The sequence below is a fragment of the Taudactylus pleione genome, unplaced genomic scaffold (genome assembly GCF_031769625.1).
Source record: "Taudactylus pleione unplaced genomic scaffold, aTauple2 ptg000885l, whole genome shotgun sequence".
NCBI classification, from domain to species: Eukaryota; Metazoa; Chordata; class Amphibia; order Anura; family Myobatrachidae; genus Taudactylus; species Taudactylus pleione.
The window spans coordinates 1,356,758-1,373,291 of NW_028285286.1; the positions used below are offsets into that span (position 1 = coordinate 1,356,758).

At 44.8% G+C, this 16,534-nt stretch overlaps 1 protein-coding gene across 2 annotated transcripts in view; it reads right to left on the bottom strand.

The window, feature by feature from the left end:
• The window catches only part of LOC148474183 (neural-cadherin-like), a 143,588-nt gene that overhangs the window by 64,319 nt on the left and 62,735 nt on the right, over positions 1-16,534 (bottom strand). For both annotated transcript variants that reach the window (XM_088458988.1, XM_088458989.1), the window contains exons 10-15: positions 15,359-15,529; positions 11,498-11,670; positions 8,498-8,665; positions 5,019-5,268; positions 4,800-4,927; positions 2,021-2,207 (exon numbers count right to left, since the gene is read on the bottom strand). In XM_088458988.1, coding sequence (XP_088315114.1) covers positions 2,021-2,207; positions 4,800-4,927; positions 5,019-5,268; positions 8,498-8,665; positions 11,498-11,670; positions 15,359-15,529 — 1,077 coding nt within the window. The remainder of the gene's footprint in view (positions 1-2,020; positions 2,208-4,799; positions 4,928-5,018; positions 5,269-8,497; positions 8,666-11,497; positions 11,671-15,358; positions 15,530-16,534) is intronic.

A 16,534-nucleotide genomic window follows, 5' to 3' on the forward strand; every position in this document is an offset into this window, starting at 1 on the left:
ACTCGCTCTAAAGTCAAGCAATTGGAAACCCCCCTCTAGAAATCCTGCATTTGCCACTGTACTAGGTGTACATATGGCCTATTAGATTCAGAACTCTTTGCAGTGCTACAGTAATTGTCACTTGTGCCACTATTTGCACTATAGTGAGAAAAGATAAAACACCTTTCTCACTAATTGTAACCATTTCCATGCCATGCTGATTTACTAGATCTCACCTCCCCATTTTGTCACTTTACACCCTTGGGCCTATTTAAGGAGAGATTTATCAATCATTCTAAAAAGTAAAAGTCAATTTCGAGAGTGCACTTTATAAATGACAGCCAGAAGCCGATTGGTTGCTATGGGTAACGCCTCCACTTTGGAAGATTTGATAAATCTCCCCCTTAACAACATAGTAGAACGATGCAGAATGTCATACAGGGGCCTACAGCAACCAATTATATGCCAGATTCTAGCAGTCTAGTTTTAGCGCACAGACAACAGCCGACGTCCGATTGGTTGCAACGGCTCAGGACACGTCTCACTTGCGCTAGTTAATAGGCACTGCTTATTGAGCCCTACCACCATCTCTAATAGCAACTCAGAGAGAGCGCCTCAATTTGTGTATTTCTGTGTTATATTTGCTTCAATCAATAATTACTAAGTGTTTTCTGTCTGAAATATGTTTCTGGAATGGAAGAAGAGAAAAAAAATGAAAGAAAAGAAGATTAATATGTACCTATTGAGGCGCGGTGAATTTACAATGCGCCGCGTGCTTCCTGCGGTACATTGAGTTAGCCTGAAGCGTACATCTTTGGAGCTCTGAATTAATCCTTGTACTAGAGTATATATTTAGGTTTATAATTTATTTCCAATTACTTGAAATGGACGCACTGCTCACAGCACCCCCAGGCTATAATACACACTCTACCCACATTTTTCCTTTACCGTAAGAACCTAACTGGACTTAGAGGGCCCGTGTCAGAGTTAGACGAGATTCCGAACGCGGAAGGATCTCCAAAAACTTTTTTGCAAACTGCTCATGCGCCGCGACCGGTATACGCAATTCTGAGTGATTTAGAGTCAGCCTCATCTCACATAGGACCTCATTCAGAGTCGGTCGTTAGGTCCGCTCTCTCGTAAGGGAAAAGGGGCCGGATATGCAAATGAAGCACTCGCAAGTTGCGTCGCTAAGATGGGATCGTTAGCTGGACGAGCGAGGGTAACAAGCGGCCGTAAGACTAAAAACACGCCCCCTTCTCGTTCGCATTACACGTCATCTCCGGGCATATAAGGATTAATCTAGACCATCGGGAACCATCGGAGCTGGTCGTAGAGCTTAAGGTTGACCATACCCTCTCTTAAGCACTACGATCTAGTCAGTGTAAAAACCTCCCATGTCACATGTGCCATGACACTACTTAGTCAATTATGCACTCCCATAAAACGCCGTTCGCATAGTCAGGCACGCCTGCGTTTGGATCTCCACTCCCCCGTTCACAAGCACCTTCCCCTGTTACCACCCACAAACGCCTCATTCTGTCACTCAAACTACCGACCTGGCTGAGTTCAAGGAGAGAGAAATTTCTGATCGCAATAGCTAGTTTGTAAACTTTGTACACGCACATTGTGAATCTTACGAATGCGCAGTTTAGCGAACATCGCTGGGTACGACCGAGCGGCCGCTTACGACCGACTCTGAATGAGGTCCATAGTGCTGAATGGAAGTCACTGGGTGGTGAAAGAGTGTTTGCACGTATTATAAATGTCCTGTGGGCATGTCGTGGGCACCTAGACAAAGTTGCAACTATTCTATGTCGATCGAATGCACAGATTTGTCTGATTTTGCAAGTAGAGTGCCGGACGGCGGCGTGGTCGCACTCAGAATACAAGCATGTGTTCGCACGGGATTTCTGATGGCCGGAAGCGAACGCAGTACGCTGTGCGATGCAAAATCAGGTCCAGAAGGGACGTCTGGATCTCCATGAAAATATGGGCAAGTCTGACAAGATACTATGAGGAAAATTACTATCACACCTACCGGAGTTGGGCTGTCCATGTTTTCCAGGTCGAGCGGACTCAGAACCGTCAGACGACTTCACCTCCAGCAGGTAGGAGGTCTTAATCTCCCGGTCGAACAGTGACGCGGTGTAGATGCTGCCTGTCTGGGGGTCTATGTGGAAGAGAGCGTGGTCTCCGCTGCGATCTTCCAGAATAGAATAAGTGATCTGAAAGATAACAAAATGAAAGCATGGGGAGGGGCAGGATTCAGGCCTCTGAATGTAGGAACTCTAATCAACAGGACACAAAGATTCTGTGACATGCAACGTAAACATTTTTAAAATGAGCGCGCTATGCGAACGGACCACAATCTATTAAAAAAAAAAATTATAATAATAATAAGTGCTACTACCAATACATTTAATATATCAAAACTTACAAAGACTAAAAATAAATTTGTGATAGTGGTTTCATTACGTGGGGGGGATAGAAAAGACAGAGGACTTACAAAAGTAAGACCGCAGCCAGTAGTCTATAACGAGGAAGGGGGTGGGTGAGCAGGGGGGGAACCACGCAAATAATCCCTACAACCCAAGGTGCGCCTGTGTTAACCATACCATGTAAAAGTTATTATTGATTTGATATGCTTAAAATTAGGGATGTGCAGGCTCGGTTCTACCCGGTTCCGTTCGTTTCTTTTTCCCGAATCTTATTGGGTTTCAGCTGTCACGAGTTTTGGATAGCCAATAAGATTCGGTAAAAAAAAACGAACGGAACAGAGTAGAACCGAGCCTGCACATCCCTACTTAAAATATGAAGTTTAGGGGCTGCCCCTCTCTTTCAAGTGTCCCTTGAAAGAGAATAAATATAATAATAACCATAAGTCTAAATAAATATAATAATAACTAAATAAATATATTAATAACCATATGTCTAAATAAATATAATAACTAAATAAATATAATAATAACCATAAGTCTAAATAAATATAATAATAACTAAATAAATATAATAATAACCATAAGTCTAAATAAATATAATAATAACAACTAAATAAATATAATAATAACCATAAGTCTAAAATGTAAAGCCACTACAATGTATTTCCCTACTAGTTGTTGACGCTTGCCCTTAGATTAGGGGATCCCAGAATGATTATCATGCCGTTCAGTGGGACCCAACGTTTCTGTATAGGAGAACATACTGGGGGAAGGTTTTGAAAATGTTCACAGGTAACAATGGAGAAACAGACATCTTTATTTTAAACTCTACTAGGAATCGGGTTTGTGTCTACGGGATATGTTTACTAAAGTGAGAGTTTATAGAAGTGGAGCTGTTGCCCATAGCAACCAATCAGATTCTAGCTATTATCTTCTAGAAAGTGCTAGTTAAATGTTAAGTAGAATGTGATTGGTTGCTATGGGCAACATCTCCACTTCTGAAAACTCTCACTTTAGTAAATTTACCCCCTATATCTCTACTCCGTCAGACCCGTTAGTACAAACATCCGCCAGTAATACGATTATTAATCATGTTTCTATAATATTATGTTCAAGTTCTCAGTTTCATATTCATTATATTTTGTTTTTAACAATAATGTGCATCATTTTCAGTCCTGTGTTTACAAGAAAGTACCTTATCAGCCCAGGCTCAAGGATCGCAAAGGAGAACAAATTGGGGCCAAAGGAGGTGAAGAATCTTAGGACAAGTAATGCGGGTGATACAGGTTAACGAGAGTACATAACTACGAAAAACCAAAAAAGACTGCTCTAATTTGAAAATAAACTACTGGACCGTGAGATGGCAGAAAGACAACAACAGTCAGGGCTTCTTTTGTTATCAAACAATCATTTTATATTAAACACATTCAATACAGTTGACCATATATCACATTTAAAAAGTGACAACATTTTGTCACTTTATATATAAATAACTTGATACTAAAAACGGAACTACTGGATCTCACGGTCCAGTAGTTTATTTTCAAATTAGCGCAGTCTTTTTTGTTTTTTCATACTTTGCTTTGTACCAGGTAATCACAATCCCTGGATATTAGATGTGCAGCTACCAGTCACCAGTCACTTTGTTTCCACAATCAAAAAAGAATTGATTTTTGTTTATTTATGGTTTATTAGCGCCGGGGTCATTGGTTTGTTTTGAGGGTACATAACGCCTTTATTTTAAAGAAAGCTTCATTAAAAGACAAAAATGATTTAGGAATGAAAGAAAACTATGCGCGGGGATGGGATGGAGATGAGTCTACACTTACAGAATGATTAGATGACGACCACAATTTGTAGTATAGTATATATTGCTGTATATACCCGGCTCGTAGAACAGTTATGAGCTAATGATATGAGACGCAGATGATTGGGGCATTGGAAACAGAGGCTTATGTTCGGAGATTCTTACATTTATTACATTGTATTCGTGCATGTAAAAAATTGGATTTCCAATAGAAAGTGAGTCTGCTTGGTCGCAAATGGAACATTATTCAACCTCATAGCAAAAGTATCATTCTGATCTAACCATAATGCGCTAAACCACGTGCGGGCTGGTACTGTCGCTCACCTAAAAATAGTCACAAAATGGCATTTGCGCTACAAGTTTGTATTTTGTGCACAGTGACCCCGGGATTGTTTGTGAACTTTTTAAATTATGAACGAGCAAATAAGATTATCTTTATGTAGTAATAAACACAATTAATAAAATAAATAATAATTTCTCAATTTATAGAGTTTATAAAAACAAAAATACACACACGCACACAAAAGTAAAAAAAAAAAAAAAACTAGGTTCAATATACAGTGAATAATTACCTCCCCATTAAGACCTAGGTCTTGGTCTGACGCAGAGACTTGAAGTACAAAGGTTCCCAACTCAAGTCCTTCGGTCACCGACGCCTCGTATATGGAGGAGCTGAAGAACGGGACGTTATCATTTACATCTGCAAGTTCAACAAAGTAACTCAGTGTTCAGCCTACAAGCCAACAAAGACCCCAGCGCTAAGTGATGGTGATGGTACCTCCCGACCTTACCGGTGACATTAATGTAGACTGTAGTGAAAGCAGCTAAAGGGACAGGAGCCACGTTCTGAGCCCGGATTTTCAGGATGAAATTCTTGGTTGTCTCATAATCTAGGTTTTCTGCCACCAGCACGGAGGCGGAGCCGTCCTCCCGGTTCATGGTCAGGTAAAAGCGCACCGGCATGTTGCTCTCCGGCACCAGTCCCTCTTCCAAGTTGTAGGTCACCCGAGGGTCCCCATAGAGTAACGTCGCTTTAACAACCTGTGCAGAAATGACGGACATGCCGCAGTATTAGTATAATTTACAGGACATCTCCTCCCACAATGGGTATACGTTCAGAATGCTGACATGGGCCCGTATTCAATATGGAGCGAAAAGCCGTTTTCGCATGTTTTTGGCGAAGACTTTTCGCCGATGAAGTCATTTTGCCAGACGGAACAGTATCGCCGTATTCAATTTGAAAGACTAGGCGGAAAGTCAATGTAATAGGTGAAAAAGTTTCGTCTATGAACAGCAGGCGGAAAAAAGTGCAGAATTGGGGTTTTGGGGTGCAACGTGAGGTTGCGGGAACCCCAGTGCAGCCTTCAGACAGTGCCCCAAAGGTAAACTGTGTCAAAAATGTAAAAAAAAACCACTTAACACTCCAAAAAAATCACTTTGAATTTGGTGGCGAAAAAAAAAAATGTTGCGGGACAAAGTTAAAAACTAGCAAACTTGACTCTGGGGGAGGGGGGGTCCCCAAGTATGCCCCAGGTGTTTTTTTCATTGCAGGGGCTTGCGGCAGGTGGATTTTTCACGTTTTTTTTTATTTAACTTTAGCAACTTTAAAATATGCTGACCCCTATTTTAAAGTACCCCAAATTTGCTGGGATAAGTTATTTTCTGCAAAAAAACTCCTGAATACTATTCTGCACCACGTATAGAAAAACGCTATTTAGCAGCTATTCAGCCCGTTTAAAAACACCAAATACCTTCAGCAAGCCAAATCAGGGGGTATCATAGCTAACCCCCATGTCAGAGCATCTTTTGGGGGGTGTCAGGCTGATTTCCCAAAATCGGACTTGACTTTCCGCCTGTTCAAGTTTCGCCCTTGTTGAATACGGGTAAAGCGAGGACGGCCGCAATACTTTTCCGCCTACAAAACATGCGATGTAGGCGAAAAGTCCGGGAGGCGAAAAAGTATCGCGGGTCCGCTCAAATTGAATACGGCTCATGGGCGGAAGGTCGACACTGAACATGTCGACATTGTGAATGTCAACAAGCACAATATCAATGCCCAATTATTCCCAATTTTAGGATTAGGAATAGGCTGTGAGTGAGGTTAGGATTAGGTTTAGAGTTAGCTAAGAGCCCTATGGAAATCTCATGGTCGACATGCCAAACGTCGACATTCTGGCAATGCCAACATAGTGAATTTGACATGTTGACCTCTCATCAAAGTGGACATACTGAGTTCTGACACTCAGACCATGTCGACTTTCTCAACATTCATGTTTTATGCCACATTCAAAAAATTTATGTTTTACTATTTAGTAAAAGGGCCACCTGCAACTTCCCTCCACTATTAGGAGGAGACAGAACCGAAGCCGTGCGCGAGACGTTACTGATTACCGGTCATCTTCCACCCCGAGGATTGGTGCATACATATATATATTTATATAGATTGATCTTTGTGTGTATGTTCCGTATGTCTATATTGTCTTAGTATGCCAGTATTAGGCACCCCCATATATGGTACTGTATAGAGATACATGATTTTCTTTTATAAAATCTTTTTTGCAATGTTTTTATTGTTCCACCTGTAAACATAAAATATTTTACAACTATAATAAATTAGGAACATCCCTTTTTACCTATATGTAGAACACAAAGACCATAAAAGTTAATATAAGAAAATTATGATTATTATTCTTAAACAGTTTCCCCCTAAAATAAGCTGCCCCCTCCCCGTATTTGCCTGTGCAGTAAATAACGCCCAAGTCTGTGCATAAAAAGCAGAACATAATACAAACCGAAATCTTAAAGGCAGCATTAAGATGTCAGAGCGCAGAGCCGAGAGCTGCATCATTTAAAGTAATTTGTTCCGTTCCTAAAATGCTTTTCATGCATTAACAAGACGTGAAATCTGTACTTTCCCCAGACAGGTGTGAACGGCTTGACATGAATATAAGAGAACTCAGTATTGTTCTTTCATTATACACTGTGCTGTGTAATGATACTCCGTGGTGCTGCAGCACTTTCTCGGTTACTTCAGTGGCCTCCTAACATATTGGGGGTCATTGCTGGCCCCCATTGCGGTTCCTGACCCTCTTACTAGGACATTGGTTACAATTTGCTGTAGAAACTGGAAGCAATAGTCCGGATGTGGCAAGAATATTTCCCATTAGAAAAACAGGGGTATTTTATTAGGGATAATGGGCCTGATTCAGACCCACTCGCAAGCGGCTGTCCGCTCGCAAGTGGGTCGATGTTGTGCACTGCGCATGCGCACGACGGCGGGAGCTCCGTCGTGCGCATGCGCCAGACGCGACGAGCGAAGGACTTTCCTTCGCTCGTTGTGTCTGATCAAAGGGGGCGTGCTGTCGATGTTGATTGACAGCACGCCCCCTTTAGTGGGCGTGCCGGGGTGTGCCTCCCTGACGGGGGCGTTCCCAAGGGAACGCCTACCGTCAGAAGCCGGCCCACTGACATCACTAGTGATGTCAGTGGGAGTGATTTTGGCTCTGATAGAGCCAAAATCACTCCGGGCCTTGCGGTTGAAAAACTCAACCGCAGGCTCCGGCTCGCAGTGGTGATGGTCAAGACCATCGCGGCCATCAAACTGCACGCTCGTATAGGCTGTGGGTGGTGACTCACAGCTATATGAGCGTCCAGGAGGACGCTCCATAATTATGGAGGGCGGCCCTCATTCAGAGCTCTGCTCAGAGCGTACGGCTCTGAATGAGGGCCAATGTCAGCCGGCTTCCCGATTGCATACCTTTTATTTGCATACCTTTTATTTGCCGCCTTTATCAAAAATTTTGTAGCTAGAAAAAAAAAAAAAACAGCAAAAAAAAAGTAAAATCCCCAAATCGCCGCCTCTGTGTGTCTGCACATTCTAAATATATTGGTGAAACATCTTACCCGACGTTCAGAGATGATTACTTCTGTAGAGGCAGTAATCCAATCTAGTTCAGAAACAAGCTGGTTCTACAGGCTATAATATAGTACAGTACTAGCAGTAACAGTACTTACAGTATTAGCAGAGAGCAGACTAATGGGGAGAATCGAATTAACAATGAAATAGATAAAAGTTGTAAAACTGGGAGCTGTTTGTGCCGCGTGGATTGGGGTGAACAAGAAATGGGAGGAATTACTGATCACAGGGCGCGACTGTTCTCAATTCTCATCCAGGCGTCTATAACTCTGTTTTACCTACATAGCGTAGAACTGTTAAGTGTTAAAATAACGATATCATAATAAAAGCACATATAATACCATAACCACATACCACAACAGGCGTATCTCTCTGCGTATTCTCCGGGATGACGATTTCATATCTATCTTTTCCCCACACTGGAGGCTGATTCTGGGCGTCAGTGACCCGTACAACCACCTCCACCCGCGTGCTCCGGTTTCCACCATCAGTCGCAATGACTTCTTGCGTTATTAAGGACTTCTAAAGATAAACAATATACATCATTCACACTATACTAGTCCAGACCTCAACCCTGTGAAACCTCTTCGTGCCTTTGTGGGAGATGTATCAAACCTCCTAAAGGGGACAAGTGGAAGCCATAACAGCCAATCAGCTGTACTAAATGATATCAATACTCTGATTGGTTGCTATGGACAACCTCCCCATTCGTCCTCTTTGTGGGCGGTTAGATAAGTCCCCTTAGTCATTTCATTTGAAAGTAAGCAACAATTATTTTGAATGACACAAAACTGCGTAGCGTAGTACTTGACAACATCTTCACAAAGCAACCCCAGAGGGGCCAGGAGAAGGATACAGAGGTGGGAGCTGTGGGGGTGTAATGAATATTTTGGCCCTGCTGTACAATGTGGGGGCATAGAAAGGATGGCGCTAATTCACTGCAAATCTCGCCATCGAGCCCTCGGATTGCCCACCTCATTGGGCAAAGTGGGCGGATCCGGGAAGCTGGCACCTCTATCTCTCTGGAGTCCAGGAGTCTCCTGTACATTTTCGGGAGAGTGGCCAAGTATATCTTCTAAATAACTGAGGGCCCCATTTAATAGCGAGTGATATTCTTGTTATCACTTGTTACTAATCTTACATGGTGCTCCAACCAATCGGATCCTATCTGTCATTTTTCAAACACAGCCTGTAAAGTGACAGTTAGGAGCTGATTGGTTGGAGCACTATTTAAGATTAGTAACGAGTCAGAACAAGAATATCACTTGTTATTAAATGGGGCCCAAATCTCCTGATTCTGACGAGCGGAATTTAGCACTCAGTGATCATTGTTAATTTAGCAGAGGAGATTAACAGTAATGATCATTGTTTTTCATTTTTATTTGTTTGTCTGATTAAAAATATACAAGTGCAAGGAAAGTGACCAACTAAGATGGATAACTCACTGAGGCACCCACCAATATATCCTGGCAGGACAGGATTAGAAGACCTGGGCATTCCGGGTGTTGCACTGCTAGGATCTGGCCATTCAACAATGTCTGCAGCAGATCGTACAAACATCTGTCCTCCTGCAGTAACCCGGGGGGAATGTGAGTAGGACGGACCCTATAACAAGATGTACCCCTGCCTGACTGTGGAGTAAACTGTACATGACAGCTGGAAGGAGCCTCAGAAGTGGCTGCAAGAACCCAGTACAGTCACTGGTTACCAGGCCACCAGCTGTGAGAGCTGGAGATGTCCCGCAGCCCCTTAGAACAAGTGCACCAGCTGCAGATGAGGAGCAGAGTACCTTCTCTTGTAACATGAATTGTTTGTGCCGTACATGTGTCTTTATCGGTCACAAGATCTGCTCATCACACAGCCAGAGACAATCCCAACAGGGCGCAGGAAAGAAATACACACAAGCCTTGGGCGGATATGTCTCTCTGCATTCTGTCATTTATAAGGGAACCACCTCACCCCCCCTCCCCCCACTCACCTTTTATTTTAGTTTTATGAATTTTTAGGATTCTATAGAAAAAAAAACCATAATAAAATTTAAGATAATAAAATGGATTTTATTAACCCAAAATTATTTCTCTGAAGCCTTATTGCGACCAAGAAAGACCCCTAACCCCTTCCCTTTCCCACAAACTTTAAAATTTTAATCAGTTGGCAATGGCATATACTGTAGAACCCAGCCTGTCACCAGCACACAGTGAGGAACACGAGGACGCATGGGTGTCTACATCGGCTAAGAGAGCCGCAGGATTGCCCCCCAAGAAGGGTCCTGACCCACCGCCAAGACATCGAAAGTTACCGTCTATGGTAACCACCACCCCGCCCACACCCCCGTCAAGGTGACGCCGTGCACCAGTACGAGTGAGTCGAACCGCCAGTGAAACACCCACACTCGTGATCCTACCTTGAGAAGCCAGGACCGCACGGGCACCACAGCACAACGCCCCCGGTCCAACACCAGCGCACCCAAGCGACAAGGACACGAGGATCCAGCTGGACCCCTGCCCCACCCACCACACTTACTGGTAAGTGATAAAGTCTAAGCGGGACGCCGCTCTAGCACTGGAACCCCCCCGGACTGTGCATCCACGGAGCCAGCCAGGCTACCACCACCTTGGAACTATTCAACCCCCCCCCCCTCACCAACAGAGTATGGACTATTCCCCTTGGACTGTAACAAGCTTCATATGGTTCTGAGCCCAGGAGGGACTTGCACAAGTACTTCGAGCACTGTCTCTCTTATTTGTAGACTGCAATAAACACCTGTTCACCCTGTATTCACTGTCCAGTATTTATTCACGCCAGCATCACACACCACTCCACACCAGTATAGATTACCACACACAGCCACCCCACCTCACGTGCTTCCCCCGTCTCCCCATCCGCTCGCCCTCCCCTTTCCCCTCCTGTACACCCTCATCTCCCCCACCTTTCCCCCAGTCACCACCATTCCCCACCTACACCTGTGCAGCGCTACCCTTCCAAACCTGTAGAACCGATGACATTGCTGGCAGCACCCTACTGCCAAGGCCCCGGTACCCATCTTGTTGGGCACTGCCAACCGGGTTTTGTAAACTTTTAGATAAAAGGAGGAGGAAATCAAAGTTGGTCCAGGAGTTCCTCCTTCATCCTGGCACCCCGTTATCTCGGCCATGAATTGCGCACATCTACAGAGATCAGCGTAGTGGCAAATTAACCTTTAGCGCTCAGGACAATCTTTTTTTTTAGTAAATTATGTCAATAAAGGAAAACAATGAGCCTGGGAGCCCAGGGGAAGGGGCTTATTGAAAAACAAGCCCCTTTATCACGTACGAGAAGAAGAGCAGAGTAGAAGGGTTTATTTTGTACCCTTACCCGCGATGCCAGCTGGTTGACGTACAGCCACCCTGTTGTCCTGTTGATCTGGAAGAATGGTGGCTCGTCACCAGCCACAGAGTAAGTAAGTGCTGCATTAACACCGTAGTCTTCATCATGAGCGGCGATGTGTAGAAAGCTGGTGCCCACTGGCGTGTCCTCCTTCAGGAAATCTAGGAGAGAGGGAGAACCCACAATTGGAATCTGAGTTAAGGCGTCTGAATGTTTGTTGCAAAGATGTTTTTAAGGTTTACTGGATTGTAATGTAATCCTTAAATACTGGACACACAAGTCACTCAAACATTCGCGGCGTGCCTCCGGGGCAGTCACAGCGCAGCGATGCAGCTCTGCTCATATTGCCGGCCACTCCACAGAGGTGCGCAGACATTTGAGCGAGCGTTGCTTATTGTAAGAATGTGCGCAGCCAGACGCAACGCAGGGAACTGAGGGCCTTATTCAGCAAGGAAAGCAAAGGAGAGAACGCACACACTTTGCTTATGTTTTTGATCTGCGCATACATCACACTGTACGTGCGCAAACTAGCCAGTGCGATCAGGTTTTGGTACCCAGACTACACGCAGCGTGTACAGAGACCCTTCCGATATTTATTGACAGGAAGTGCTGTTTGTGGGTGGTGACGGGGGGGTGGTCAGGCGAACGCAGGCGATATAATGCCATTATAGGGGCATGCATAATTAAGGCAGTGTGGCAGCATACTCAGCCATACCGTAAGCTGTACACAGGAAGCGGACTAAAGGCCTGATTCAGAGCTGAACGCTCTGACCAGAGCGCTCGCTCTGAATCAGGGCCCTCCTCCATGAAAATGGAGCGGCCTCCTGGCCGCTCGTATAGCTGTGGGTGACCACCTACAGCATATGCGAGCGGCCAAAAAGATGGTCGCGATGGTCAAGACCATCGCGACCATCGGACTCCCTGCCACAAGCCCTGGAGTGATTTTGGCTCTATCAGAGCCAAAATCACTCCCACTGACATCACTAGTGATGTCAGTGGGGCCGGCTTCAGACGGTAGGCGTTCCCATGGGAACGCCTCCGTCTGGCTGGCACGCCCCCGGCACGCCCACCAAAGGGGGCGTGCTGTCAATCAACATTGACAGCACGCCCCCTTTGGTGCGAGACCCGGAGCGATGGAAAGCCCGTCGCTCCCCGGATCTCGCGCACGACGGAGCTCCCTCCGTCGTGCGCATGCGCAGTGGGGAACATCGACCCGCTTGTGAGCGTCCTGCCGCTCGCGAGAGGGTCTGAATGACCCCCAAAATCCTGCAGCAGGTCAGGTCAACCACTATTGTGTGTATGAGTCCGATAGTTCTCGATGTTTACGCTATCTTGCATACTGATCAGGCTGTGACTAAAGGGAGATGGCGGCTTAGTATGGGGCTGGGCGTCTGCATCTTGTGCTGTGGTCTCCGTGCGTGTGCATTGATTAGCATATTATCGCAGCGGACATGTGCGTGCGTCTGCTAGCGTGCGTTCCTTGCTGAATCAGAATCTCCCCCTTAGCTTTTCTGAACACTACACTTTGCCATTTAAAAAAAAAAATATATATATATATATATATATATATATATATATATAATCCAGAAAAAATGGCACTCAGGAGACAGCTTCAATGGCAAATAATTCATGTATTCACATCACATGATGTGAATACACAAATTATTTGCCATTGAAGCTGTCTCCTGAGTGCCATTTTTTCTGGATTTTGGATAGTGATCGTTCATGTGCACCGGAGCAAGTTGTTCTGTTATTTACAGAGTGCCGGCAGACTGTGTTAGTATTTATATATATATATATATATATATATATATATATACACACACACACACACACACACACACACATACACATACTCTGTATATATATTTTTTATATACATTTCTTTTATTCATCAGAGCAGTAATAAATTACACATCATATATCATAAAACAAAATAAATAACACATAGAACAAAAACCCATTAATGGTATAGATATATAAATAATACAATGTATTAACAGAAAAATAAAACAAAAATCGCAAAGAGGATCCCGATCAGTCTTATACATGGCAGGCGCAGCCTCCTGAACCAAAAAGTTCACCAATAAAATTAAAATTTGTTACATTTTTGAATTGGAAACAGTCAATGTTTTTTTTTTTACTATTTGAAAAGGACACAGAAAAGAGCTTTCTCAGCTCCTGCGCGGACACATTGCGCCCAACTCTGATTAGCACGCTATGCCGATGATTACGCAAATGCTGCGCATGACTTCTGAGTAACCCCGTGGCTGCTGGAACGGAGACGCCGGAGCCATTTTCCCTGCGTGCGGGATCACAGTCGTAGGCACCACGAAAACGGTTGCGACACACCTGCGTTTGAGTCGCCACCTTCCCGTTGCCGTCCCCAAGTTTCCTCCCTGTCAATCACTTTGCAAATTAATCCTCACTGCGAGCAAGGACAGTAATGGAACTTGACGCAGGCGCAGATTACTCGTCTTCATTCTAGCACCCTGCACCCGTCACGACCCCTGCAGTTTCTCTATCCTGCCAGGAGTGTCACTGTCTGCTCTGGTCTTTACTTGCAATCTCTGACCATTTACATATGCCAGGTGCAACGCACGCGCGGTCAGCGCTTTCTTTCTTTTCATGTCACATACGCAGTTCGCATATAGCTACGGGTTTCTCCTGCAATTCCACTTGCGTCTGTTTCCGAATCAGCCCCTAAGTGAGACTGGAGATTGCTGAGCAAGACTCTCCTAGAGACACAGTGGACCGTCACACACAGAGCCTGATTCACGCGAACTGCACGCAATTTCGACTCGTGTCCGAGTCACGCGGTGCATGCGTCTCAATGGTGACCGCCGGGAGACGCACAGAGGAGATTGTCCTTGCTGGCAGCAGGAGATCCTTCTATGTGTCTGGAGACCCGCTGTGTCCTTGCTGGCAGCAGGAGAGCCCTCTATGTGTCTGGAGACCCGCTGTGTCCTTGCTGGCAGCAGGAGAGCCCTCTATGTGTCTGGAGACCCGCTGTGTCCTTGCTGGCAGCAGGAGAGCCCTCTATGTGTCTGGAGACCCGCTGTGTCCTTGCTGGCAGCAGGAGAGCCCTCTATGTGTCTGGAGACCCGCTGTGTCCTTGCTGGCAGCAGGAGAGCCCTCTATGTGTCTGGAGACCCGCTGTGCCCTTGCTGGCAGCAGGAGATCCTTCTATGTGTCTGGAGACCCGCTGTGTCCTTGCTGGCAGCAGGAGAGTCCTCTATGTGTCTGGAGACCCGCTGTGTCCTTGCTGGCAGCAGGAGAGCCCTCTATGTGTCTGGAGACCCGCTGTGCCCTTGCTGGCAGCAGGAGATCCTTCTATGTGTCTGGAGACCCGCTGTGTCCTTGCTGGCAGCAGGAGAGCCCTCTATGTGTCTGGAGACCCGCTGTGCCCTTGCTGGCAGCAGGAGATCCTTCTATGTGTCTGGAGACCCGCTGTGCCCTTGTTGGCAGCAGGAGAGCCCTCTATGTGTCTGGAGACCCGCTGTGCCCTTGCTGGCAGCAGGAGAGCCCTCTATTAATTATGCAGAACTGGAGGCACAACATTGCTAATACAGAGATGAGCGCGAGTTAGACGTTACTGTGCCACTGTCCGCATCTTTGCGAGTGGACCGCCCCATCTGTGCACTTGGTTTGGTAGCCATCACATCATCACCATCAGAGCGACACCTGCACCTATTCTTGGTGCAGCCGCAAACAACGGTAAACCTCCATCAGCGCAGCGCCACGTGTGGATCAGGTCTATTCATGACATTATAAGCCATGTTCGTACAATGAGCAGAAGCAATACAAACATCTAAAGCGAAGAAATGCCGTCAAACGGGGCACACTTACATTCATAGCGGTTGTTTTCAAAGCTCGGGTCGTTGTCATTCTGGTCAAGGATGGCAATGGTGATCTGGCAGAGGCCAATGAGGGGATCGGCGGCCTGGTCTGTGGCTTTGATGGTCAGTGGATATTCCTTTTCTTTCTCGCGATCAAAACTCTGGAGCGTGGTGATGATCCCTGCAGGATAAGGGGAACAGGAGGAGGGCACACGTGTGACACATGAAAGCCTGTCATGGCTTCTCCTCCGCTCTTCACTGCAAACTTAAGCTTATCAAAGGGGTAGGTTTACTAAAGATTCTAAACCTGACCAGTGGTGGTGTTACCCATAGCAACCAATGACATTCATCAACTTCTCTAGTGCATCCTAGAAAATGATAGACAGAATCTGATTGGCTGCTGTCGGAAACACCACAACTTGTCTGTTTTAGTAAATCTAGGCCATGGGGTCTATTTATGAATGCAGAGATTTCCTAATGAGATATAAAGACAAGGACTACCAGCCAAAAGGAAACCAATGCGTACAGTATGCCCTTTATAATGTGCATTGCATTATGTTTTGTATAGCTGCACAGTATTACTTTCACATTACCTGTGCAGTATACTGTATGTGCAATCAGGTGCTCACCTTTAATGTCCTTAAGAGGTAATATTACACCTTTTGTGTTCCCAATTTGCACTTGTATTTTATGTGATTAGAGATTTAATTGTAGGCACAAACTCTTATACACTGAAGGTTAATTACTATTTGGTGGGAAGGGAGTATTTGGTATCATGTTTGTACAATAGGATTTTTTCTCAGTGAATATATAATATTCATTATGATGTGGTAATTATCTGTACCCTACACTTTTACCTACTATGCACCTTATCTCCTGTTTTTTTTTTATATTTCTTTATTGAAACATAATTGTGTACAAAAATACAAATGTTACAAATATAAAAATAATGTTAATATAAACAATAACATATTTCTGGTATTTATACAGAAAGATCAACATAAGAAAAGATATCCAATAATTAGTCAGTGGATATCTGTACCAATATGTTACCGCAATACCATCAATAAAACAATATAAATATATATAGATAAACAATACTATCAATATCAATATAAGCCCGGGTTCTTGACACTTTTTTTTTTTTCCCTCTCCCATAACTCTCAGCGAGGTAATTATATACCTT